At 56.0% G+C, this 23786-nt stretch overlaps 4 protein-coding genes and 1 non-coding gene across 5 annotated transcripts; 3 read left to right on the top strand and 2 right to left on the bottom strand.

Annotated features, from left to right (window-relative positions):
• The first annotated feature begins 211 nt into the window (after positions 1 to 211).
• COCSUDRAFT_28343 (Metallo-dependent phosphatase) lies at positions 212 to 1663 on the top strand. The gene is made up of 6 exons (XM_005649236.1): positions 212 to 570; positions 656 to 748; positions 832 to 879; positions 994 to 1086; positions 1170 to 1286; positions 1415 to 1663. The coding sequence occupies exons 1-6, from the start codon at positions 439 to 441 to the stop codon at positions 1487 to 1489; spliced, it is 558 nt and encodes a 185-aa protein (XP_005649293.1). The 5' UTR covers positions 212 to 438; the 3' UTR covers positions 1490 to 1663.
• A 232-nt stretch (positions 1664 to 1895) lies between these two features.
• On the bottom strand, positions 1896 to 4439 carry COCSUDRAFT_53056 (methionine aminopeptidase). Its single transcript, XM_005649235.1, has 9 exons — positions 4265 to 4439; positions 4049 to 4142; positions 3700 to 3849; positions 3530 to 3611; positions 3298 to 3422; positions 3113 to 3202; positions 2857 to 3021; positions 2509 to 2685; positions 1896 to 2380 (listed from the first exon to the last, which is right to left on the bottom strand). Exons 1-9 carry the CDS (start codon positions 4324 to 4326, stop codon positions 2159 to 2161), a joined length of 1167 nt encoding a protein of 388 aa, XP_005649292.1. The 5' UTR covers positions 4327 to 4439; the 3' UTR covers positions 1896 to 2158.
• A 3524-nt stretch (positions 4440 to 7963) lies between these two features.
• Positions 7964 to 8452, bottom strand: COCSUDRAFT_14294 (RNA-binding domain-containing protein; the record flags this gene model as incomplete). The annotated part of the gene is made up of 2 exons (XM_005649234.1): positions 7964 to 8229; positions 8359 to 8452. Coding segments are annotated over 2 exons (360 nt in total), but the record flags the coding sequence as incomplete, so codon positions are not given.
• Positions 8453 to 11307: 2855 nt separating this feature from the next.
• On the top strand, positions 11308 to 18142 carry COCSUDRAFT_62165 (hypothetical protein; the record flags this gene model as incomplete). The annotated part of the gene is made up of 16 exons (XM_005649233.1): positions 11308 to 11540; positions 11692 to 11939; positions 12029 to 12267; positions 12381 to 12558; positions 12690 to 12796; positions 12925 to 13137; positions 13263 to 13487; positions 13998 to 14108; positions 14335 to 14538; positions 14657 to 14830; positions 14949 to 15101; positions 15213 to 15418; positions 15546 to 15795; positions 15931 to 16047; positions 16436 to 16515; positions 17974 to 18142. 16 exons carry the CDS (start codon positions 11308 to 11310, stop codon positions 18140 to 18142), a joined length of 2907 nt encoding a protein of 968 aa, XP_005649290.1.
• COCSUDRAFT_t29 lies at positions 13813 to 13894 on the top strand. The gene has a single exon. It is a non-coding gene; the product is annotated as a tRNA-Leu (tRNA).
• Positions 18143 to 23786: the final 5644 nt, after the last annotated feature.

Below are 23786 nucleotides of genomic sequence, written 5' to 3'. Positions count from 1 at the left end.
CCAAGCACGTGCTGGTCACAATGTAAGCAATAGCGCTGGGCCCTTGCCCAGCGGGGGGATTTGCTGAGCATGCCGCGCAGCATTCAAGATATATCATTTCTAAGAGGAGATTGCATGCAAGGGGATTCAATGTGACCCTAAGAAGTCCATGCCCTCCTTTGCCAACGTTTGTAAAATCTCGAAGATCAACTTTACAAGACACGATTGTAAACTTCCTATTGTCTATTCTGTTTTTCAAGATTTTGGGCAAAGACAAGCCTTGTCATTGTCTCAGGCAGGAAGCAAAGTTGGCATCTCTTGAAGCGTCGCTCGCTTTGTCTCTCAATTGTTTCCTTCGAGGGATTATATCCTCGAGAAAATCGATACCAAAACACATTGCTTCAGTACACCTTTTTTGCGAGCAAAACGTGGGGCTGATAGTGTGTGATCTGGAACATCATGGTGCTGGTGCTGTGCATCGGCGACCTTCATATTCCTCATCGAGCAACAGATGTGCCGCCTAAGTTCAAGGCGTTGCTGGTACCCGGCAAAATACACCACATCCTTTGCCCTGGCAACCTCTGCACTAGGGTGAGTCACCTGAAATATTCACACACAGATCACTGTTTATGCTTGCTTGCTACTTTGAAATCTGATTCAAGATCTGTGTCTGCAGGAAGTGTATGACTACCTGAAGACGGTATGCACAGACATTCACATAACGCGAGGAAATTTTGACGAAGCTGCTGCAAAGTATCCTGAAGACGAGGTGCGAGGATGCCCTTAGCAAATCTTAGCAGATCTTATACAAGACACCCATTCAGCATGCTTGAATGGTTCATTGTGGATTAGGTGCTGAAAATTGGCAATTTCAAGGTGGGCATCTGCCATGGGCATCAGGTACGGACCTATGTGTCGTCTGAAAGGATGCTCTTGACAACGTTGCTTCACATCTAAGCCCCTGTACCTAATAGCGTGGCACAAGAGTTAGAGTTAGGGCTTGAACACGTGTAGGTGACCCCTTGGGGAAGCAATGAAGCTCTTGCGCTAGTCCAAAGGAAACTTGATGTGGATATCTTGATCAGCGGCCACACACATGAGTTCAAGGTGTGCCTCACTTTTACGTGGCAATTCTGTGAAAAGCAACTTCTTTCCAAAAGGATGAAAGCCATTCGTATGGGCATGTTCAGGCTTTCAAATTTGAGGACCGATTGCTCATCAATCCCGGGTCAGCCACTGGAGCTTACAGCGATGTCATTGAGAATCCCAAGCCAAGTTTTGTCTTGATGGATATTGATGGATCAAAGGTAAATGATCCCTTCTGGAGAATAGTGCGCTGCTGCAATGCCCAGCCTCAAAATCTGTGGTGTGTCCTTGTGAAAGAATATATCCTTGCAGGACTAAGCGCAGTGAAGCTTTGTTCTTATTTTTGCAGGCTACAGTGTACATCTATGAACTCATAGACGAGGAAGTGAAGGTGGAGAAAGTAGAGTATTCCAAAGATGATTAGACCCTCACAATACAGTACATTCGTCCATTGCCAGTCCTGGTCAGTCCCCATGGAATCTTGTATGCCAGGCCTGGTGTCCTAGAATGTCCTGATGTCCTGGCCAGGAAAAAATTTACTTGCTCTTGACCTGAATAGCACATGTGCTCAAATCATGCTTGAGAGCTTTAAGAAGTTTCCACATTGATCTCGAGCTAGGTCTTGCGCTATAGGGAAAATAATATGGATTGGCCACATTGGCAGTGCCCATGACTCCTAAACATTCGGATCTTTGATGACTTCCACCAGGAATGCAAAGTAATATGTGCCCTCATGATAGCACCGTGCATGCATGACTGTCGAAACTGCGATGCTGTGTTTTTACCATCCACAAGCACGAAGCCAACTTAGGTGGGCCTATGGCTGTGCTGTAAGTGCACGGCAGCTTGCACAGAGATACAGTCATTTGCATCGGCAAAGCTGATGTACTTCGTAACAGCAATGTACACAGCAATCCGGGAAAGCCAGATCTACCCACCTGACACAAGCTGAAGTAAGGGCTGCGCAACTACAACTGAAGATGCTACACCGCAAGTCTAAAATGACCCTTGGAGTTCTGTAGGGTTGAGTTCAAAAAAGACACCAGCAAACATTGATGCAATGCGTCATGATCAGAACTTTACACTATATTACCTACTCCTTTTCCCACCAGAGCGGGGGTGATGTTGGCAACCGCTTGGTGAGCACTTCACACCCATCTTTTGTCACAAGGAGGGTGTGCTCAAATTGCGCTGATCTCTTGCCGTCAGCTGTGGCAGCAGTCCACCCATCTGGCCAGGTGACATCGCGGTAGGTGCCAACATTGACCATTGGTTCAATGGTGAAGGTCTGGCCCTCCTTCATCACACCCACGGCCTGCCACATGCATACCATCAGCCTCTGGAGCTCTCCTCTGCTTGCTTTCTGCTAGAATGCAAGCATGTGGTGTGCACAATCAAATCGCCAACATCGACACACACCGTCGGCTGAAAGCGGTGCCCTACCTTGTTGTGGGCATAGTGGGGGATGTTGGGCGCGCAGTGAAAGAGGTCGCCAATGCCATGGCCGCAGTAAGATCGCACAACCTGGAATTTGTTCTGCCCCACGTACTGGCTGATGATGTCCCCTATTTCCCGATACCGCACTCCTGGCCGCACAGCCTCAATGGCTTTGTCCAGCGCCTGCCCAGCAAAGAAATTGGTGTAACATCCTAAGGGACATTTTAACAGCAGTCTACTATGTTCCTGAGATGAAGGTCAAGCGGCCATAACATCATGAAGTTATTGTGTCGGAGATGACCTTGATGAGAATGGCTCGATGGAAAGTGCATCTCAGATATGCAGGGAGCGCACCTCTGCAGTCACTCTGATGAGCTTCTTGGACTCCTCGTCAACGTTGCCCACAACAAAAGTTTCATTCAAGTCGCCATGGAAGCCGTTGTGATAGGCTGTCACATCAACATTGACAATGTCCCCATCCTGCAGTGGGCGCTGATCAGGGATGCCATGGCAAATCACCTGTGGGATGCTACACACCTTTAGTGCCGCTCCACATAGACACCAGAAATTACATATCCATCCTCATGCATGAAAACCAGCAATAACTCACCTCATTCACTGACGTGCACACTGACTTTGGGAAGTTGCAGTAGTACAATGGAGAGGGGTATGCGCCCGCTGCTAAGGTTGCTTCATGCACCTGCAGGGGAATTCACAATATTCGCATAAGCGCTGAAGAGTTTGTCACACAAAGATATTCGCGGGGCTGTATTTTATGAGCAAACCAATTCTCACCACCCGATCAATCTCATCTGTAGTAACACCAGGCCGCACAGCGGCATGTGCAGCATCCAAAATATTCCTTGCTATCAAGCACGCTTCACGGATGCCCTTGATCTCCTTCGGGCTCCTCACAGAAACTGCATGCCCAAAATGTAAATGAGTCATCCGGCTTTAGCTGATAACACCCAAAGCTGCGCCATTGTGCTGATCTGCAGAAGGGTCAATTTGGCACCCAACGGCACACCTATGCGTTGTTGCCTGCTCTCGATCTCGGTGATGGGCTGCCCTATCTCTGCATAATCTGGGTGTGGGATGTCAGCAGGAACCTGAACACAGCTATGACAGTAATCAAGTGCTCTGAGGCATGGGGCAAAGACACACGGCAAGCAGCAGAAAGTTAAGCTTCGCAAGCACCTCACGGCGCGGCGCGACCCTGTCAGGCCTCAGTGAACCTGGCCATGCAAAAGTGGGCAATGTGAAGCTCCGTCCCCGCCCTCTCTGGGTCACGTATGCCCAGGTGTGGGGCCCAGGGTTGTGTGCGTGTTTATGCTCCGCCCATGCCATCTGCATCAGGTGGCAGAGAATTAGATCTTGCATTGTGTCAGTTCGCGTGCGGGGAGTTGGCAGGTGTGCTTCTTACAAATAAAATGGCGCATGATAGCGGTAAATCCTGTGCGGGGTCCCTTGTCACAAATACTCGGGGCACAGCTCAATGAATAGCAGGAAGACCCTTGCTCCAGGATTGGAGAGGATCCCTTGTCACCTTGAAGCAATCCTGTGAACAGAAGGCGCTTGGCTCCTTCGGAAGGCCCAGCTCCAAACACTTGGGACACTGCAACTTGGCCGTCTTCTGGCATCTGCGCTTTGCACCCGCCCTTATCGAATGCCTCTCAGCAACGCATATATACATTGATGATATCCTGACTGTCCCCTTCACTATAATCCTGCCAGATAAACACCAAAGGTGGCTGGTACTTGCCTGGCACATCCGTAGACAATGCTTGAGCCATTTTCGAGCTCTGCTTCCTTGTCTTGAGCCATGATGTAGGACTTGCAAATAGATCAGGTCAGCTGCTTGTCGTTTGAAACCCACGGAAAATATATCAAAGTGCAAGTACTAGGACTGCAAAAGAGGAGGATATCGAGGCAGCTCGCGCCATAACAGTTGTCATCAGTATCAGCGGACGGATTGCTGCAAAGCTTGCACATCAATCAATTTTCTGACGACGGAGGCACGTGAGCTTGCCAAGTCACCTGCTGGTCCAAGAAAGCAGTTTTTGTGCAGTTTCAGTTCTAATCAGAACAACAAACAAAGTAAATGCACAGAAACTTTGCTAGCGGGGTGAAAGTTCGAATTGATTTATCATGGGTTTCTTTGCCTGATGATTCCCTGCCAGGAATAGTGTCTCTAAGGATGCTGCTTTAGTATGTCTGGAGATCATACATCTCATAGAATTAGTTCAATAAACATTGCTGAGTTTCAGCAATCATCTTTGGTGCAGGGTACGTGTTAGTCACCGCTCCTCACCCATTTGAACGCACCATTGCTGTCCTGGAACATCTTCTCGTGATATGTTTCCCACGAGAAGATGAAATGAAATCCTAAGAAGTTGATTCCTAAAAGTACCGCAGTTCTCAAAGCCAATACCTGAATATTAGATCAAGTGCAGAAAAGCCAAACGTCAACTTCTTCGCTTGCACAGGAGAGCACACAGATTCGAATGCATGCTGCAGTGAGCAGCAGGATACAGGGTCAGCAGGCACATGTGATCCAACTGGACGGCTTGCACTGCCCAGACAGAGTTTAGACGGGATGGCAGAAGCAGGGCCAGGACCTCCGAATATGGTGCCCCTGCTCATGAACAGAGCAACTTCGACCAGCGATCAGCACACGCCTGATACGTCGAGACAGAACTCTTTGCTGCATGACGCGTGCGTGCAAGGAATGATGCGGCAAGTGACAGTGCGGACAGATGCAGTCACGGGTCAGCCGTTGGATATTGTCCTACCCCCAGAAGCACCTACAGCAGACTTTCATGCTCCTGGAACTGTGCTGCAGACACCAGGTGTGCATCTAGGGCGCGGCATCCCTTGTCTTCTCCTTGTTGCTTTCAGTGGACAGAAGCAATATTAGACTTGGGGGTTGACCCTTGCATATTACTTGCAAGACTGAAACAGTCTAATGCTTTCCTGCAGACTTGCCTGACGCAGAGGTCAAGTGGCGAAAATTGCAGCCTTTGGTTGCCTTCTGGATGGCGTGCAGCACAGTTTCCTTTCTGTCATCCCTTTTCTGGCTGCCCTTGGGCTGCTTGTCAGGCTTCTTGGGCATTATGGGGGCATTTCTCATCTGCAGCTGTCAAAGATGCTTCAACTTTCCAATGGCTGTCAAGGTATTCCCTCGGCTCTGCCCCTAAAATGTACGGAGTGTAGCACACTATCGCAAGCTATCTTGTTGAAGCTGACTTCCATGTTTGCTTTTGCAGGCAATGCAGACATTGGCGAGCATCTGCATGGTGCTGTCTGGATCTGTGGCTCTTGTCCTGTTGTACGCCGCCATTGCGGTCCACTGCGATCACAAGCAGCAGAGCGCTACATACTGCTTTCGGCTCATTTTCACGTACGCGTCCGCCCTTCTGCATGCTCTTGCCTTGCATGGAGAATGGCAAATATAAAGCTCTTCGTGGGGCAATCATTTCTGATCTGCTTCTTATATGCTTTGGCTCACAGGCTGTGCCTTCTGGTCGGGTGGCATTCATTGCATGCGGCGGTGTCCTCAGCAGTTTCTATTCGTTCATCAAATATCAAGAAGCTCCTGGACCCGATCAAGTCCGGTGTTATCCTTCTCCCAAGTTCCCGCAGACTGCAGCTTGGCGCTGGTTCACCCTGTTGATGGTGCAAATCACGCCGCCTGCTGTGTGCGCATATAGCAGACCTTCTGCCCTGCAACGCATGCTGCTGTTTATATTTTTGTACAATAATCTGCAGCCTATTCAAAGCAGACGTGTTCTGTCAAGATTAGAAAATTGGGAAAGCATAGCATCCACCCTATGGCCTAGCATGGCTAGCACAGGGACAAGGTACACTTAAGAAAGCAAGGTGGCTTAATGACCATGAAGTTCCTTAGTTGAGGTCAGCTAGGTGCACATGTAGGTAGTACATATGTATGCCTGAATGGCAAACATTGACTTGTGTCATCTTCTGATCGTCAGGCCTTGATGTAAATGCGCAATCTATAGCTATATATAGCCGCCAACAGTAGGCTATATCTGAAGCTCTAATGGAGCCTTCACCCAATACTTGGTAATTTAGTTGAGCTCACAACTTCAAATTTGATTGTCAACGGCAAGGGCACGGCCAGTAGGTTGTCAAGGTAGAGGTCTTCACGAGCCTCAGGGGTAAATTTTCAGTCATCATAGAGCTGCAGCTGCCTGAAGTGTCTCTTTACACCAAATTCATGATGTAGTCAGAGGTCCCTAGCATTTCTAATGCACGTGTCCACCTCATGGTGAAGTAGATTCTAAATCAGGCAAAGATCTGAGCTTGCCTATCACTGAGGGAAAATTCACACGAAAATACGACACCATTGGCAATCAGCGTTCCATGTTTTGACAACTTGGCCTGTGACACCAGATGAGAGTATCTAGATACTCTTGGCTGAAAATAAATGATTGCAACTGCTTTCTGACAGATATAAGCAAAAGGAACATCTCCCGGCTTGTCACTGGCATGAATGGTAAGAAAGTCCTTGCTGCAAGAACTGGTATCAACCCACCAACTGTCCCTTGGCCCTGTGATTTAAGCTTCCCCACCCATAGAATACCGTGCCCTTAACACCTGAGCATGCCTAATCATCAAATGTCTGCTTCCTGTTCTGGCCGGTGCCAGCAGAGCCCGCGTCGATGCGCATTTTCGGCTTGAAGTCGCCGCGTCCGCGACCGCCGCCATCGCGGCCTCCGCCGCGACCGCCAAACCTGCCACCGCCTCCGCGGCTGCCTGCACCCGAGCACAGTGCAATCAGCAGATTATGAGACCAGGACAGAGATGCACGGCGAGCCATGAGGAAAACGCCAGAATGCTACCCAACCGACAAGGACAGAGAGACACATTACCTCCTCTGCCACCGCGACCGCCGCCAAAGCCACCATCTCCACCGAAGCGGCCCCCACGGCCCCCGCCGCGGCCACCAAAGCCACCACGGCCTCCGCCGCGGCCGCCGCCAAACCCGCCGCCTCCGCCGCCTGGGGTGCGCGGCTGTGTGTTGAGGTCGATCGTCAACCAGCCGCCAGCTGCCTCCGTCCCATTCAGATCAGCAGATGCTTTCTGCACAAGGCACAGAGGATTATGATCTGCCCATGCCCAACTGCAGAACAAGCTTGGCAGCACAGTCATCAGAAACAGCTTCTGCCCAACCAGATTATGCGTACCTTGCCATCGGGGCTGGCAAACTCGATGAAGGCAATGCCCTTGAGTGCACCAGTCTCGCGATCGGTGGGCAGGCGCACAGAGCTGATGGCTCCGCACTCCTGGAAAGCCTCTGTGAGTTGCTGGCGGACATCGTCTTCCCCAAGGTCGCGGCTGAAACCCTTCACAAATATTGTCGTAGGGTCGCTGTTGTCGCTGTTCTGAGCGCCTGTGCCAAGCCATTCATTGAGTGAGCCAACGGATATTGAGTCATTTTTTAGCAAGGAAACACCGGAAAGATCATCACTACAGTAAATCCAGTACAACCCAGGAAGGAAAGCAAGCATTGGTCCACAAGCAGTGTCGCACCGCGATTTGAGTTGGGCGTGTTGCCGCTGGCAGGGCGCTCCTTGGCTGAGTCAATGAACAGCTCACGGCCCTCCATCTCAAACCCGCTCTTGGCAATGGCTGCTGCTGCGCCCGCCACTTCCTCAAATTGGACGTGAGCAAATCCCTTGGATCTGCCAGTCTCGTAGTCCATGCCTGCGTGCATCATATCTTACACATGAGCCAGGCTTCCATGATCACAGTCGGGAGGGTTGACAAAGAGCAAAGGAAGCTGGCAAACGTCCATTAAAGAGCGCAAAACGCAATGCCGGGTGAGTAGCGCACCGACGCGAACGCTGGCGACTGTACCGCAGTCTGCGAAGAACTCTGTCAGACTGTCCTGGTCAGCAGACCAAGGCAGATTCTTCACGAAGACAGTGCTGCTGCCTTGAGCAGCTGACTCATCCGCCTTGGGGGCCTGCCCCTTTGCTTTCTTTGCAGGAGGAGCCTCGGCCTACAGGCAGCATGGATTGTCAGCATGAAAATCGCACAACATGGCACAAAAGGCAATCATGATTGGGCTGTAAAGACTGCATGCATGACAAGAGTATGACTCGATGCAAGGCAAAGCAGTACCTCCTCTTCGTCAACCTCCTCCTCTTCATCGTCACTCTCCTCCTTATCTGCTTCCTGGAATGGCCAAAGGTTCTCTGAGCTTTCCGCAGTACATTAGCAAACAGTGCAATATTGTTTCATTACAGAGTCCAAGGTGCGAGTCATCTGATTACTCACGATTACAGTGCATGAGCTTGGGAACTTGCCTTCTTGCGTTTCTTTGAGGCAGCTGCCTTGTCCTCTTCCTCAGACTCTTCTTCCTCGGATTCCTCCTACAAGCAACAACCACTGCTGTCACTCAATATTCCCAATTAAGCCATTGTGTCTTCCTGCTCTTCTTGACTGCATCAGAAAAATAGAAAAGAAAGAATAAAGTGCACAAACAGCAATGCAGTGGGAGAATAGGCCACCTCATCAGACTCCTCATCGTCATCTGCCTTTGCCTTGGCAGCGTCCGGCATGTCCTCGTCCTCGTCCTCGTCGGAGCTCTCCTCCTCATCATCGGAGGCCTCCTTCTTGGCAGCCGCGCGTGCCTTGGCTGCAGCGGCGGGTGCAGGCGCTTCGTCATCGTCAGACGACTCCTCCTCATCTGAATCTTCCTCCTCGGAGTCATCCTTGGCGGCAGCGGCAGCAGCCTTGGCCTTTGAAGGGGCAGGCTGCACATCAACAGCACTCTTCAGATCAGAACAAGACACGCCTCAAGATGCTAAGTGTACAACAAATACCTCCAACACAACTTTATAGCCAGCAATACCGCACCTCATCGTCGCTCTCTTCCTCATCGTCGCTCTCTTCCTCGTCGCTGCTCTCCTCTGCCTTGGCGGCAGGTTTGGCCGCGGCCTTCTTGGGCGCATCATCCTCATCGCTGCTCTCCTCGTCTGACGACTCGTCATCATCCGCTGCGGCGGCTGCCTTTGCAGGAGCGGTCTTCGTGGCAGGCTTGGCTTCCACCTCATCGCTGTCTTCCTCGTCACTGCTCTCCTCGTCGCTGCTCTCCTGCGGAGGTGGCGCCGCCTGCACCCAATAAGCGCACATAAGGTAGGGTGCTTTTCGAAAGAATGGATGTTGTGACAGGACCCTTTCCTGGAGTATTGAACGGCAACATATTAGTTGGAAGAATTGCTCCTTTGGTGGCAAGGGGCCGGGTAAACCAAGGAAAGGAAAGAGGTGGGAGTTCGTCTGCCCTCAGCTTTGCACCCCATCATGTTCCTATGCGCCAAGTACCGCACTTGCGTGATAATTTACAGCTTGTAAGGGAAGTTGAGAGGCAAATGGGTACCTTCTTGTTCTTGGCCTTGCCGTTGGCGACTACAGGGGCTGGGGCCTCCTCATCGCTGGACTCCTCGTCTGAAGACTCCTCCACCGGCTGGACCTGAACGCTTGCGAATAACAATCAATCAAGCCAACACAAACGCCTGCATGAATGCAGCTTGCGAGAATTCCAGCGCCACAGTGAAAAACTGCGCTAGTAAGACCAAGCACCAGCGCCTAGGGTCCGACGTCGGAAGGCTTAAAAGCCCGATCCTAACATCCCACATCGTTACAATGCATGATCGCATGATCTTATACTCACCTTCTTCGGGGCCTTCTTCGTTTCCGCAACGACTGCGGCTTGCTTGGCGGCTTTGGTCTTCTTGGCAGCCTTCGCCGCCACCGGCTGGGCGGCCTTCACTTTCTTTGCCATGTTGATAGATCTGCAATTTGCGAGTATCGTAAGTATGGATATTTCGCTGGAATGAGACAGAAATTGGTTTCTGCGAGCTTTGGTTGCTCAGCACGGGGTGAATGACTTTCGATGAGTCACCATGCTTCTCACGTGCAGACTCTGCGAATTCCATCGCACAGGACACAGCTTGGAGGTCATCTGGTGTCTGCAATTAGAAGCAAAAAAGCCTGTGTGATTTGTGAGAAAGCATCGGCCCAGTGTCAGCCCGTAGGAGCAAGTTGTCGACTCAGTCGTCGTCTTGATCTGACTTTGTATCTGGGCTTTGCTCAGAGTCGATCTGTGAGTCTGTGCTTTGATTAATATTTGAAGACCACCTTTTGAGTTCATGCGATTGATCGGTGTCAAGTTCGGAAGGCTTTGCTGACCTTGTATTTCTTTCATTTCTTGGTGAAAGAGTAGTCATGCAGTGCCAGGAGGGAAGCTAGGAGCCTCGAACGGCGGGGCTTCTTGATATGTCGCTGTTAGACGAATGGGAAACTGGTAGGGTCAGCATCGTAGATGACATTGGACGGAATTTGGCTGTGACATCTTTGGCTGATGACTCCCAAGATGAGTACCCAGGCTCCCCCACAATCGGGCAAGACCGTGGCCTCTGTGCCCTGGAACCAGTAGATCGACAGTTGACAAGGTTCGAGGCCCATCACAAGCATGTGGGAGTCGCTGCCTGGCAACAGGACCATGTGCTCTGCATAACATCATGTCCTGTCGTCTGGTGTGCAATTTGGTGCTGGCTCTGCCACAGGGGAAGAGGAAATGTCACCGCTGTCGCTGCTGGATCGGAATGCATACTTGTGGCAACATCCCGAGCCGTTCTCCTGCGCTATGACCTCTCAGTCGGACTTCTTCCAGGTGGGGCAGTTGCATGGGGTTCCAACCTCTCGACTGGTGTTACCGTTCTGCCCGCCCTTGTTTTGCCGAATGATGTTTTGGGTTTGTGACATGCAGTTTCCGAGATGGAGCTCTCGAGAGTGCCGGATGCGCGAGTCACGGGGTTGTGGATGGAACCCACAGCCACGCACGCCCTTGTCACCGTCACAGTGGGAAGCGCGCTGGGGTCCACGACAGAGATGCACTATGTGCATGCCAAGTGGAAGAAGCCCAGAGTGCTGTCCAAGCTGAAGCAGAAGGGCCTGAGCATCACCGCAGCAGCATGGAACCATGCAAAGCTGTCGGAGGCATCCAGTGGGTGTGTGAGCTGCCGTGTTTGTCTATCTAGAGGAATACGGGCTCCAGATGCCATCTTGGCAACATTATTGTGGCCAGGATGGCAAGATGAAACCATCCCTGAGCTCAATGCCAGCATGCGGCTGTGATTGATCAACTGCACCTGTTTGCAGGCCTGTCATCCTTGGCACTGACAAGGGGAAGCTGCTGGAAATACCTCTGGAGGAGAAGGACAAGAAGGATGGCCCAGTGAAGGAGCTGTACAACTTTGAGGATATGCCGGAGCCCATCCGTGGACTTGAGCAACGGGAACTTCCCGAGAACAGAATGCTGGTGCTGGTGGCAACACCGACGCGACTGTATGTGTTCGTGGGCGGTCCGACGTTGGAGGCACTATTCGTGTCGTATCCTGACAGTGCAGGTGGGCGCATGCTTTCCCTGAAGGATATTGCACTTCTAGACAAGCCAAATGAATAGCGAGCATAGACACGCCGGGGGATCTTTGTGCAGGCGACCTGCGAAACTTCCTGCATTGCCCGGGGGAGCCAAGCGGCAGTGGCCTCCTGCAGACCTGGGCACCGCTGGGCACCAGGAGGGCAGCTGTGTTTTCCTGGCTGGCGCCCACCGGCGTGCAGCACGGCAGGCTACTTCTTGACTTGGAGCTGAGGCCACCATCAGACCTGGAGTACCTGGCGCTGGATCCTGGCATTGCACTTGATAGCATCAAACCTGGAGAAATCCTGTCCATGGTGACGTCCCAGCCATGTCTTTCTATTTTCAGTCACTCTGCACAATTCCTCATGCCTCATTTATGTTTACACCCATCAGCAGATCCTCTCTCTGAAGGACAATGTGGACGCAGGCCATGACACAGTTTCACGTGCTGCTCCTGACGGCCAGGAGCTTGCATGTGGTGAGCCGGATCAGTGGCCATGTAGTCCAGGAGATGCTCATCTCTAGCTCCATTCCGACCATAACCCCAGGGGGATTCCTCAGGCTCGTCAGAGACGTGGAGGCCGCTTCCCTCTTCCTTATGGCAGGTACGCACCCAAGCTGTGACCATCAGACACCGAAGGGGGTGATGTCAGAACCATGCATGTCATGACCTTCTGAGCATGGAGTTTGCTTGGTATTGTCATCCACCGAGCACCTGGCGATGTTCCTTGACCAGGCGAAGGGCTGTATGAGGTTGCCATGGACAATGAGGAGCGGGATTTGTGGCATTCGTTTCTGGACAGAGGGGACTTTTCGTTGGCAGCACGATATGCGAGCACCCAGGTGCTGCGTCAACAGCAATCGTTTGAGTATTGATCTTCCTTGTATTGTGCACCTGCGCATCCCAGTGCCTGCTGTCATTTTGAATTTGTGGCTGACAAAGGCTTCCTGTATGATGACGTGCCTCGCAGGCAGAGCGAGATGTGGTCGCTCGGGCCGAGGCGGACGTGGCGTTTCAGGGTGGCAGGCACGTGCAGGCAGCTCGGCTGTGGGGACGCATCAGGGCGGCGGAGCCCAGCTTTGAAGAGATCGCACTGCGTTTTGTGGGTGTGGGCGCCACGGAGGCGCTGCAGGCGTTCCTCATGGCGCGCTTGCAGGTGCTGGGCCCCGACGACAAGGCACAGGTGAGCGCCCCCTGCTGAAGGCTGGGAGCTTCCTGAACTGGGAGGAGCCCGTTTGTGCTCTGCCCGGCCTCAAGGAATCCGTGCGGATTGCAGAGAGGGTACATGCATGCTTTGCACTGTTGCAGGCGACGATGGTGGCATCATGGGTGGTAGAGCTATATCTGGACCAGATCAACCGGGCGCTGCTGGAGGAGACGGCGGAGGCAAGCACCAGTGGCGAGGCATTGTCCGAAGCGCTGCGCGGATTTTTGCGCGACCACGTGGACGTTCTGGACGTCAATGTCACCATCGGCTTGCTGGCCAGCTACGGGCGCCTGGACGACCTCATGCACTATGCCACCTACCGCCAGGTCAGCATTTCTTAACACTAGCAGCCCACCTACGACGTGCCTGCCGCTTTGCTATCCATCTTGGTGGCACTGGTCCTCTACCTCAGGACGGCGTTTCATCCTTGCTTGCATTGCCCACATGCAACAAAGCCAAGCTGGCTATTACTGTATTCCTGGCTTGGGCAGGGAGGTGCCCCTCCCTGCCCAAGCTAGCAACCCAGAGCTTGAGGCAATGCGCTCACTTGGCGCGTCGCTCTGGAATTGAGCTACATGGAGAAGATTGCTGCCTGGCAGGGCTGGCCCCAAGACGGGTCAACACGAAAGCCACGCCAAAGGGGCATTCTCTGCTCACTTGGTGAAATAGGTAGACACGACAGACTTAAAATCTGTTCCCGCAAGGGGCATCGGTTCAAGTCCGATAGTGAGCACCCGGCAACTTGGGGTTGTAAACCCCTTGCACAGAGTGCAGGTGTTAGATAGGGTTGCAGAAATGGGGCATGGAGCTAGCATTATGAACATCTGTGTTTGCAGGACAATGAGACATTGCTGGAGTACCTGCTGCAGCGAGGCGAGGCCTCGAAAGCTCTGGCCGTGCTGCGGCGCCCTGGCGTCTCACAGGAGTTAGTTTACAAGTTTGCTCCTGTACGTGCTCGCGCCTTCCACCCTTTGTGCACCCCTTGTTCAAAGTTCAGGCTGCAGCTTGTTTGTGATGAGATCGATGTGCTGACTGTATTGCATCAAGCAGTTCTGCCCGAGGATCTGTCACGGCGTTCAGAAACACAAGCGCTTGTGTCCTTCCATGGCCAGGTAACATGGGACAGTCATTGTGGCTTTTGTCCTTGGTTGAAGACACTGGTCATGGTGACAGGCTCTCGTAGCGGCACTTCCTGCGGAGGCAATTGATGCATGGATGGCAGCATCACCTGCGTTGGATCCGCGGAGACTGTTGCCTGCGCTCATGCGAGCTGGCCAGGCATCAGACCTCTGCAGCTCGCAGGCTGACGCCCTGCGATATGTGGAATTCTGCCTGTCTCAGCTCCACTCCACTGACGCAACTGTGCACAATCTTGCGGTGAGATGAAGCGGGACCTCTGTCCACTGTGCATGCCCATTTCGCCCTGATGAGCAGAATGTTGGCGATGATCACTCTGTTGGCAGTTTTCTGAAGCTATTGCATCATGCTTGCACAGGTGACCTTGTTCAGCAAAGATGCAGATGAGAGGCGACTGTTGGAGTACTTGCAGACTGCAAAGGACAGCTTTGGGAAGCCCTACTACGATGCTCAGTTTGCTCTGCGCGTGGCCCGGCAGAATGGGAGACTCAATGCCTGCGTGCAGCTCCTGTGTGAGCTGCAGCTCCACGAAGTGAGCACTTCTCACTTCTCAGAAATTCTTGGAGCGAGTTTGTCAGCAAGCATGACATGCAACGGACCCTCTGCATCATCATGTATTTGTTCCTCACTTGGTTCGTGCCATGTTCCAGGACGCAGTGGCGCTTGCTCTCACATTTGATAGGAGCATCGCGAGCGCGGTTGCCACAAGGGCTGAAGATGATGAGGCCTTGCAGCGGAAGCTGTGGCTTGCAATAGCCCGGCACCTGATAGATGTGGCATCTGAAAATTCCAGCTCTGACCCGGTGCTGCTCATGTGCTGTACTCCAGAAATTTTGTGGCTCTTTTGCATGGATCCCAGCACACTGGAGCACACACGATAGCTTTTCGCTGAGAAGGGGCTGATGCCCTTGCAGAGACAGCGAGTGGCCGCTGTGGTAGAAGTCTTGGAGGAAGCCGAAGGGCGCATCCGCATCGAAGATGTGTTACCCTTGTTCCCAGACTTTGTGACTATTGACGCCTTCAAGGCCGCTATCTGTGCATCTCTGGAGGACTACAATTCGCAGATCGAGCAGCTAAAATTTGAGATGACTGACGCCACGCGCATGGCAGATGCGCTGCGGTGATTTCCTCACCTAGCCATCCATTGAATAATTTGTTTCAGCCACTACAATGATGCAATGCAAGACAAGTGTCCAAAATTTGGACTCCAAAGGGTATCTGTCAATGACGTCAGGCTGCCATTGCAGGCGAGACATGACGGCTCTTGAAGGGCAATCAGGCACTTTGGATATAGCGGAACTTTGCGCTCGGTGTGGGCGTGCAATTGGAGCACAACCGGTGGCAAGCACATGCCCCCACGGTGGGGCAGTGCCGCAATTCTACCTGTTCCCCACCGGTAACGCGTTCCATGGGGCATGTCTCGCCAGCGAAGTGATGGAGTTGGCATCGCCGCAGCAAGCCTCCAGGATCCAGTCTCTAATCCTCCGGCTATCGCAGGTTTGATCCCTCTGGCTTTCAAAAATGGAGGTACAGTCTGGGTACAGTTGACTGGGGACACTTCCCTGTTGCCTTCCTTGCTTAATGCAGATACTGCTAGGCTATTCAGTTTTTTTCTGTTGCTGTTCTGTGCAGATATCTCCGGAGAAGAGCGAGCTAACAAATGGCAAAGGAGAACAGGAAAAGGACGAACTCAGCCAGACTTTGGAGAGCATGATTGCCATTGAGGATCCGTACAATGGAGAGATGGTTGTGCGAAGTATCCGCAAAGGATTCATTGATGCAAAAGAAAGTGAATTGGACCTGTGGCAAATTTGACAGTTAACTCAGATGTCTAGATGATAGTGCAACTGCTATTCAACGTAGAAATGCTCCATCCTTGCAGTCAGGATCATTAATGTCAAGCAATACTGCAAGTCAGAGCTCATCATCGTTTGCCTGCAGTGCACGTGATTGCTTGCCTGTGATTGTTGCTTGCCTGCTTTGCTGTGCCCCCTGCCTCCAGATGCAATGCCGTAGGCTTGCCCCGTGGGTCCTCCGACGTCACCTGAGGGGTGTTGCCTAAACCCTAAACCCTAAATATAGGCCACCAACACTGGGGGCCGAGGCCAGTGTCCCGGGGGTGGAGGGTGCACTCCAGGGACCGTGCAGAGCTGAGCTCGGCGGGTCCCTCGACCGGTGGTACCGCGTGCTTGAGGCCCCATCCCGCGCTGGCAAATGGTGAAGGCGCAAGGAGCTCCGTCGCGGCAATCTGTCACCCCAGGGCTCTCAGGAAAACATACAAGGTGACAAGCCGGGCTGACCCGGGTGGAACTGCAGGAGTGAAAGCGGTCATCCGTGCCCGATACAACCCAAGGGGCTCTTAGCGCCCAGATGACCAGTAAACCTGCCCAAAAACTGTGGTGGTGACCAAAGTATGAGAAGAAACGAGCGGGTGTCATGGCAAAAGGCCAGGAGAGCATGGTCATACAGAGTGCCTGTTTTAGGCCAAGGCAGACCACCTGGTTAAGGCCAAGGCAGGCCACCTGTTATAGGCCAAGGCAGGCCGGGTACGATGTGTGGTGGAGAAGAGCATCAAGCGGGCAGCGGCACTGGGTGCTGTGCGCTCCAGCAAACCCTGGCTGTGCGTCCGGCAGGGCGTCCACTTTTTTTTTTTTTTTTAAAAGGGGAAGCCCCCGCTATTACACAGGTGCCAGTCGCACGCTTCCCAGCACGCATGCAATAGGATATTTGGGGAAACCTGTCAGAGTTGGGGCACGCAGAGCACTCCCGCAGGAGGATAATGCGATACCTAAGAGAAGCGCAAGCATGAAGGCATACCACAGAAAGGCAACAGAAAGGCTCCTAGCGATGGACATGTCCCAAGCACCAGAGGGTAACCTCATCCCCAGAGGCGCACTCCAGCCCGCCGGCAACGCAACACCGCTGAGGTGACGTTGGAGGACCCACGGGGCAAGCCTAGGGCTTGCAGCTGGAGGCAGGGGTCACAGCAAAGCAGGCAATCATCAATCACTGGCAGGCAATTATGGATGTGCGGGCAACCAGTGGTGGAACAGACATGAAAGGCACGTTTATACGGTTGGCCGACAGGGATGGAACAGGATCGCGTTCGGACCCATTACCACTAGGTGCCGCTCGGGGCTGGCAATGTGACCCTAAACTATGCCTCAATCTGCCAGCAAGGTGGGGCACAAGCAAACGGTGGCATATGGGAGATATGAAGCCGCAAATGAGGCGAAAAACAGGTAGGCTGGCGAGAACTCGACCAGATACACACACCCACCACATCGGAGGCGGGGATAGGCAGGAGGCATCATGTCCAAGGTCCTAGACACCCGCTCAGGTTCAAAGGTGGATGCTGGGCTTGGAAACCCTAAACCCTTCAGATAGCCTTCAATGAACTACTGTGAATGGTGAGGAGGACAGACACTAAGGCAAAAGGCCACGGATGACAGGCCAAGGGGATTGTTGGGGCTGCTGGTGAGACAGAAACATCGGAGGATCATTGGAAAACTATTGATAGCCTAAAGCCCTGGGCAGGGTGGTCTTCTGTAAGCTCGCGCCAACGCTCCGGCTCTCCGGCACGGTACTCCACAGGTAGCGGGGCGCACGATGGATCCGTCTGGCCGAGGGATACCCAAGGGGTGAGCCGCGCAAACACGTCCGGTGGTGGGCGAGGCCACCGGCACTGGGTGGCGAGGCCAGTGCCCCAGGGGTGAAGGAGGCACCCCCGGGGCCGTGTTGGGCCGAGCTCGACAGGTCCCTCGACCAGTGGAAGCACGTGACTCAGAGCCCCATTCCGCGCTGGCAAAGGTTAGAGGTAGGAGAGGCGCAAAGCTTCTGGTAGGCAATCTGTGGTCCCAGGGCTCTAAGGCAAAAGGGGTCTCAGACAAGGAACGACAGGCCGGGCTTTGCCGGGGTGGGATCGGGACTGGTGAAAGGTTAGTCATCCGTGCCTGACTATGGTATGACGAAGGCTCTTAGCGCCCATGTGCCCAGAGCACCTATCGCAAAGGCCCCCCTAAGAGAGGGTGTGAGTTCAACACAAGAATCGACACGAGCGGGTGTCATGGCAGAAGGCCAAATGAGAGCATGGTCATACAGATAGCCAAGTTAGAGCCGTGGCCGGCTGGGTACAGTGAATGGTGGATCGGAAGCGTCACGCTGGAAGCGGCACGGGATGCTGGGCACTCCAGTGGATGACTGGTTGCGCGCCCAGCAGCTCCTCCAGCGCGCAGAGGACCGCGCGGTGGCACCATCGCGCCGCAAACTGCTCCCTGGTGATCATCGGGTCGCGTCCGCGAAGCCAGTCGCTGAGCACACCTGCTGTCTGCCGGACGTTGACGGTCGCGAGCCGCCAATCGGCAAGCAGGGCCTTCTTGCAGGAAGACAGGATGCGAGCCGCAACCGCTCCGGGGGTGATCGCCGCCGCATCTGGCTGGTGGCGGCCGCGCTGATATGCTGCCCACAGCTGACAGATTGTAGCGAGCCGCAGGCGATCCCAGAGCTGCCTGAGCTGCCGCGGCGGTCCCCAGATCCTGGTGTCATCGGCGAGAAGAAGGTCGGCGCTGCGCGGTGGCGCGTCGTCTCCGGTCACCGCGGCCCATGTCGCTGCGAACCAGTCCCACACCCCGGCGGCGAGAGGGCAGATGATGAAGACATGGGTGAGTGTGGCCAGCTGACCTGCACAGCTCGGATGCGGGCAAACGTGACCGGCGGGATCGGCACGGTGGACGTGACGCGCGAAGCCGCCGACGAAGAGCTGGCCATGCAGCAGCCTCCACGCTGTCACGCGCTGCCGCCGGTCCAGATGGGAAGCGTGCACCACTTGCCACACATGAGCCCAAGGTGCTGATGGGTCTGCTGTGACAGCAGCAGCAGGATCAACAGTGACATCTGCTCCCTGTGGCACTGGTGAAGGGCCCGCTGGCGCGCCCGCAGGCCCGCCGCGGTCCCGCAGCGGAACCGGACGTGGTTGCGGCGCAGCCATCCAGATCGCCCAGGAGGAGGGATCAGGCTGCCCTCGAGGCCTCTTGCCTAAGACCTGCGACGCGGTACCAGCAGCTGCAGCCCTGGCCTCCCATCGCGCCTCGAGCGCCCGAAGGCCGCTGCGCTGATCATCTGTGGTATCAGCCCAGATGGCTGGTCGCAGCGGGCCCGCCGGGCTGGCCTCCCCCTTGCTGATCCTGTGAAGCACCTGTCGCCGCGCGGTGGCCTCCCTCACCACAAACTCATGTGCCGGCCGCGTGCCGAGCCCCCAAGCCTGAGGGTCCTGTACCTGGGATCCCCAGAGGCCAAAGAAGTATAGTGTGGGCGGCGGTGGTGGCGGTGGCTCCGGCAGCTGCTGCTCCCACTCCAACTGCTCCCCTGGCTGCTGCTCCACCTGCAGGTGCTGCTCTGGGTGCAGCTGCTCCGCGTGCTGGCGCTGCTGACGTGTGCCGCTGCGTGGATGCCAGGGCCTGGTGATGTCCCAGTGCTGAACCAATGCAGGCTGCGCGGCCGGAGGAAGGAAGGCGTGCATGGCTGCAACGCCTCCGTCCACTGGCACAAGGGCTCCTGTGCTGCTTACTGTGTGGCTGAGAAGGTAGGTGCTACCTTCGGCTGTGCGAGACCAGACGCGGCGATCCGACGGGTCCGGAGATGCGCACCACATAGCGGCCGGTGGCTGCACCTGGATTAGCGCTCTCCAGGCTGCTGGCAAGGCAGCCAGAAGGATGGGCACGCGCTCTCGCACCATCCGAACCGGATGCTCCGGGCCGCGCACGACATCGCGCAGGTGGCTGATCCTGACCAGGCCAAGCCTGGCCCAGTCCTCCCAGGCAAAGGGCTGCCTGACTGCATCCGTGAGCTGCCTGTTGAAGAACAGTGGCTCACCCATGACTGCGTCGTAGCCGATCGCTTCCGGCTTCCGCAGGTGATGGGGCCGCAGCTGCTGGTAGGCATGCAGGTACTGCCGTACGCGCTGCGGGGCCTCCACATGCTTCGCTGCGAAGGTGGAGAAGAGCAGGAATCTTCCCAGCTGCCAGATGTGCTGCCGCCGCGCTGACACCGTGCCGGGTTCCTGCGCTGCCAGCCAGGCTGTGCTCCTGTACAGCCAGTGGTCGAAGTAGGCTTTCCAGGCCAGCTGTTCCGGCTCCAACAGCCTGCCCACCACCTTGGCCTGGAGAGCCAGGATCTGGGCCTTGATGTCCACCAGCGCGATGCCGCCGTGTGCGGCCGCGCGGAAGCAGACGTCCTTGCTTGGGAACAGCGCCGCCGCTGCGCCAGGGGTCACCGGCCGGTTCGCCGCGACGAAAGTGTGGATGGCTCTGCAGAGCCTCTGTAGCAAGTCTTGTGGCACCGGTATGAAGGTGGCATGGTAGGTGACCATGGAGGCCAGCACCTGTTTTGCGACGTACGCTCGGCCCAGCAGGCTGAGTCTGAAGCCGGACCAGCGGGCGATGCGGGCCTCCACCTTCTCAATGATGGCTGTGTATAGGGCTGTGGCAGCTGCAGCTGGCTGGGTGGACAAGGGAATGCCCAGGTGCTTGACGCCGTCGCTCGAAGCCGCGAAGGTGACCCCCGTGACTGGATCGGGCCCGGCGAGATGGCTGAGGCTGCCAAGCCCTAGGGCCTGGCTCTTGCTGCGCTGCAGCCTGGCTCCTGTGGCTGCGCAGTGGAGGCCCACGCTGGCCCCCAGCACGATCTGAGCATCCCGGGGAGTCCGCGCGTGCACGCTGGTGTCGTCCGCATGCTGGTGCATGACTGGTGCTGGCTCCCCTGAAGGCAGTCTGATGGGCTGGAAAGCTAGCTGGCCTGCAAGCATCCTGGCATGCGCGGCCATCGGCTGCGCGGCAAGCACAAACAGCAGCGGCGAGAGGGGGCTTCCCTGGAAGACGCCGGCGGCCACCGGGAAGGCATCGGTGTGCCAGCCGTTGAAGGCCACTCGCGCGGTCGTGCCGGAGTGCAGAATGTGCACCCACCGCTGCACACCGGGCCCGAAGCCCACCGCAGCCATGCACCGCTCAATCCAGGCCCTGTCAAGGCGATCGAAGGCCTTCTCGAAGTCCAGGAAGACCTGCACGCCTGGCTGGTGTGTGGCCTCCAGGTAGCTGATCTCCTCCAGGTGTGCCAGCACGTTGTCCCCCGCCCAGCGCTTAGGCAGGAAGCCTGTCTGTGTGGCATCCACCACCTGATTCAGCAGCGGCCCGATCCGGCTGGCGATCGCCCGCGCCGCGAGCTTGTAGTCGGTGTTGAGCAACGTGATGGGCCTGTAGCTGGCTGGAGACTCCCTGTCTGCCCCCTTCCCCTTGTACAAGAGAGTGATACGCCCCTGCGTCAGCGGTGGCGGCAGCGCCGCTTCCCCGCCGCCGCCGAAAGCTTCCTGCAGCATCCCTGCCAGCTCCAGCCCTACCACAGGCCAGAAGCGCAGGTAGAACTCATATGGCAGGCCATCCAAGCCCGGTGCCTTGCCGCGCGGCAGGCTCCGGAGGGCAGTCTCCAGCTCTGCGACCGACACGCTGCCATCACCGCGCTCTCCTTCTGCCGCTGCAGCTGCCTGAGGGGACAAACGCTTGTCCACTGCCTGCAGCAGCTCATCCTGGGCTGCCAGCGACACCGGCTGCGCCGCGAAGAGGCCTGCCGCTTCGTCGCCACTGTAGTACTCCCGCAGCACCGCGCCGCCCCGATCTCTGCCGGCTGGGTGATCCAGGACAACCCGTGGGCTGTCAGGGGCTGGACCTGTCCTGAGGGCCATCAACTCTGTGCGGCCCTGCCGCTCCCGGGCCAGGTGGTGGAACCAGAAGGTGGACTGCTCACCGTAGAACTGCCATACGATCCCAGCCTGGAGTGCTGCCCCCTTAGCTGCCTCCACATTGAGGCCCTGCAGAAGCTGGTGGGCATCCTGCCATGCCAGAAGGGTGTCTGGTGCGGGCCGCCGGGTGAACGCCGCGAGCGCTGCGCGGCTGTCAGACTCCAGAGCCCGCTGAGAGGCCCGGCGCTCCGCTGCGAGAGCCCAGGAACGCTGCATGGCCATATCTTTGACCTGCCACTTCAACTCCACCCACCTGCTGCCCTGCGTGACGCCCTCTCCGAGCGGGTGTGCGGCAAGATACTCCGGAATCGCTGCCGTAATGCGATCGCAGAACGGCTGATCGTCCAGAAGATGAAGGGGCAGCCTCCAGGCTGCAGAGCCATACAGTGTGCTGGCTGGAGCTGTAAGGCTCAGGCTGACCCCCAGGTGGTCTCCTGGATAACCAAGAACCTGCCCGATCGCTCGCGGCTCCCGGCTGACCCGCGCCCGCAGCGTCTCCGAGACCAGCCAGCGGTCGAGCCGGGCAGCTGACTGACCTGTGGTGGCAACGTGGGTGAAGGCACGACTGCTGGGGTTGAGGTCACGCCAGACATCGTAGAGCTGATGCTCAGTCTCCACGAGCCGCAGGCCGGTCCAATATCCATGCGTCCGCTGACCGGGCTGCCCGGCGGCCATGTCCTGCTGGCCTGCAATGCAGTTGAAGTCCCCTCCCACCAGAAGGCAACGTGCTGCTGGAAGGCTGGGCAGCAGCTCCTGTGTATAATACTGCTGTCGCTCCGCTGCGGCCGCAGGCGCGTACACGGAAGCTACCGTGTAGGGCTGGCCACAATAAGTGAAGTCCACTAGTAGGGTGCGTCCGGTGGTGCTGCAGTGACGCACCGTGATGGCTGCTGTGGAGGCTGTGGGTCTTAGTAAGACCGCTACGCCGCGTGACTAGGAGGTGAAGTGGCACCAAAATGCGGGCCCGCTCCAATTGCAGCGAAGCCCGGCAGGCCCCTCCTGCGCCCATGCTGTCCCCTCCTCTGTAGAGCTGTGGTGGGTCTCCTGAAGGAGGATGATGTCCCACCTGTCGCGCTCCAGAAGGTTGAAGAGGCAGCGCCTCTTGTCTCTGTCCCTGAGGCCGTTGACGTTGAGGCTGAGAAGGCGCAGTGAGGGCGATCGGGAGCGAGTCATGGCTGCGAGGGCCGCCGTGCCGGCGGGCCCCCACTGCGAATGCTCCTGGAAATCCTGTGCTCTACCCGCTGCCGCTCCTGCTGTTGCCCCTGCTGCTGTAGCCACCACTCTGTAGGCTGATGCCGCGTACGCGCTGAGCGCCACGGAGCCGGCAGTCCCGCTAGTGCGATCTGCGCCGCACGCTGCGCTGGGCGCGCTGCGGCTGCTCGCGACTCAAAGCCCGGCGGGACGGTGGGTCTCCCCTGCTGACGTGCAATGGGTGCTGCTGGGACCTCTGCCGGCTGCGCTAGGTCCTCCGGTGTCAGAGCCGGCAAGCCGTACGAGTCGTCCGGCAAGCTGTCTGCTCCATGGATGCGACGCAGAGCATCGCAGAGGAGCTGGTGCCGCAGCTCCCTATCTGCTGGTGCATCCCCTCCCGACACGAGCGCGAGTGGTGCATCGCTGTGCAGCCGGCGAATCGCTGCCGCGCTGTCTGCGGGGGAGAAGTGTGTATGCCCTGCCAGCCACTCCAGGCACTCCTCAATAC

This window comes from Coccomyxa subellipsoidea, assembly GCF_000258705.1.
Source record: "Coccomyxa subellipsoidea C-169, whole genome shotgun sequence".
NCBI lineage: Eukaryota > Viridiplantae > Chlorophyta > Trebouxiophyceae > Coccomyxaceae > Coccomyxa > Coccomyxa subellipsoidea.
Note: the sequence above shows the minus strand (reverse complement) of the source record. Positions and strands in the feature narration are given on the sequence as shown.

What these genes read in the sequence shown, in the direction of transcription:
- COCSUDRAFT_28343 (XM_005649236.1), top strand. Translation starts at nt 439, where the DNA reads ATGGTGCTGGTGCTGTGCATCGGCGACCTTCATATTCCTCATCGAGCA. An exon ending in CTGGCAACCTCTGCACTAGG is followed by an intron (nt 571 to 655) that starts GTGAGTCACCTG and finishes CTGTGTCTGCAG; the next exon opens with GAAGTGTATGACTACCTGAA. An exon ending in GCATCTGCCATGGGCATCAG is followed by an intron (nt 880 to 993) that starts GTACGGACCTAT and finishes GAACACGTGTAG; the next exon opens with GTGACCCCTTGGGGAAGCAA.
- COCSUDRAFT_53056 (XM_005649235.1), bottom strand. Translation starts at nt 4,326, where the DNA reads ATGGCTCAAGACAAGGAAGCAGAGCTCGAAAATGGCTCAAGCATTGTC. An exon ending in TGTGCACGTCAGTGAATGAG is followed by an intron (nt 3,022 to 3,112) that starts GTGAGTTATTGC and finishes AGCATCCCACAG; the next exon opens with GTGATTTGCCATGGCATCCC. An exon ending in TCATCAGAGTGACTGCAGAG is followed by an intron (nt 2,686 to 2,856) that starts GTGCGCTCCCTG and finishes TTTGCTGGGCAG; the next exon opens with GCGCTGGACAAAGCCATTGA.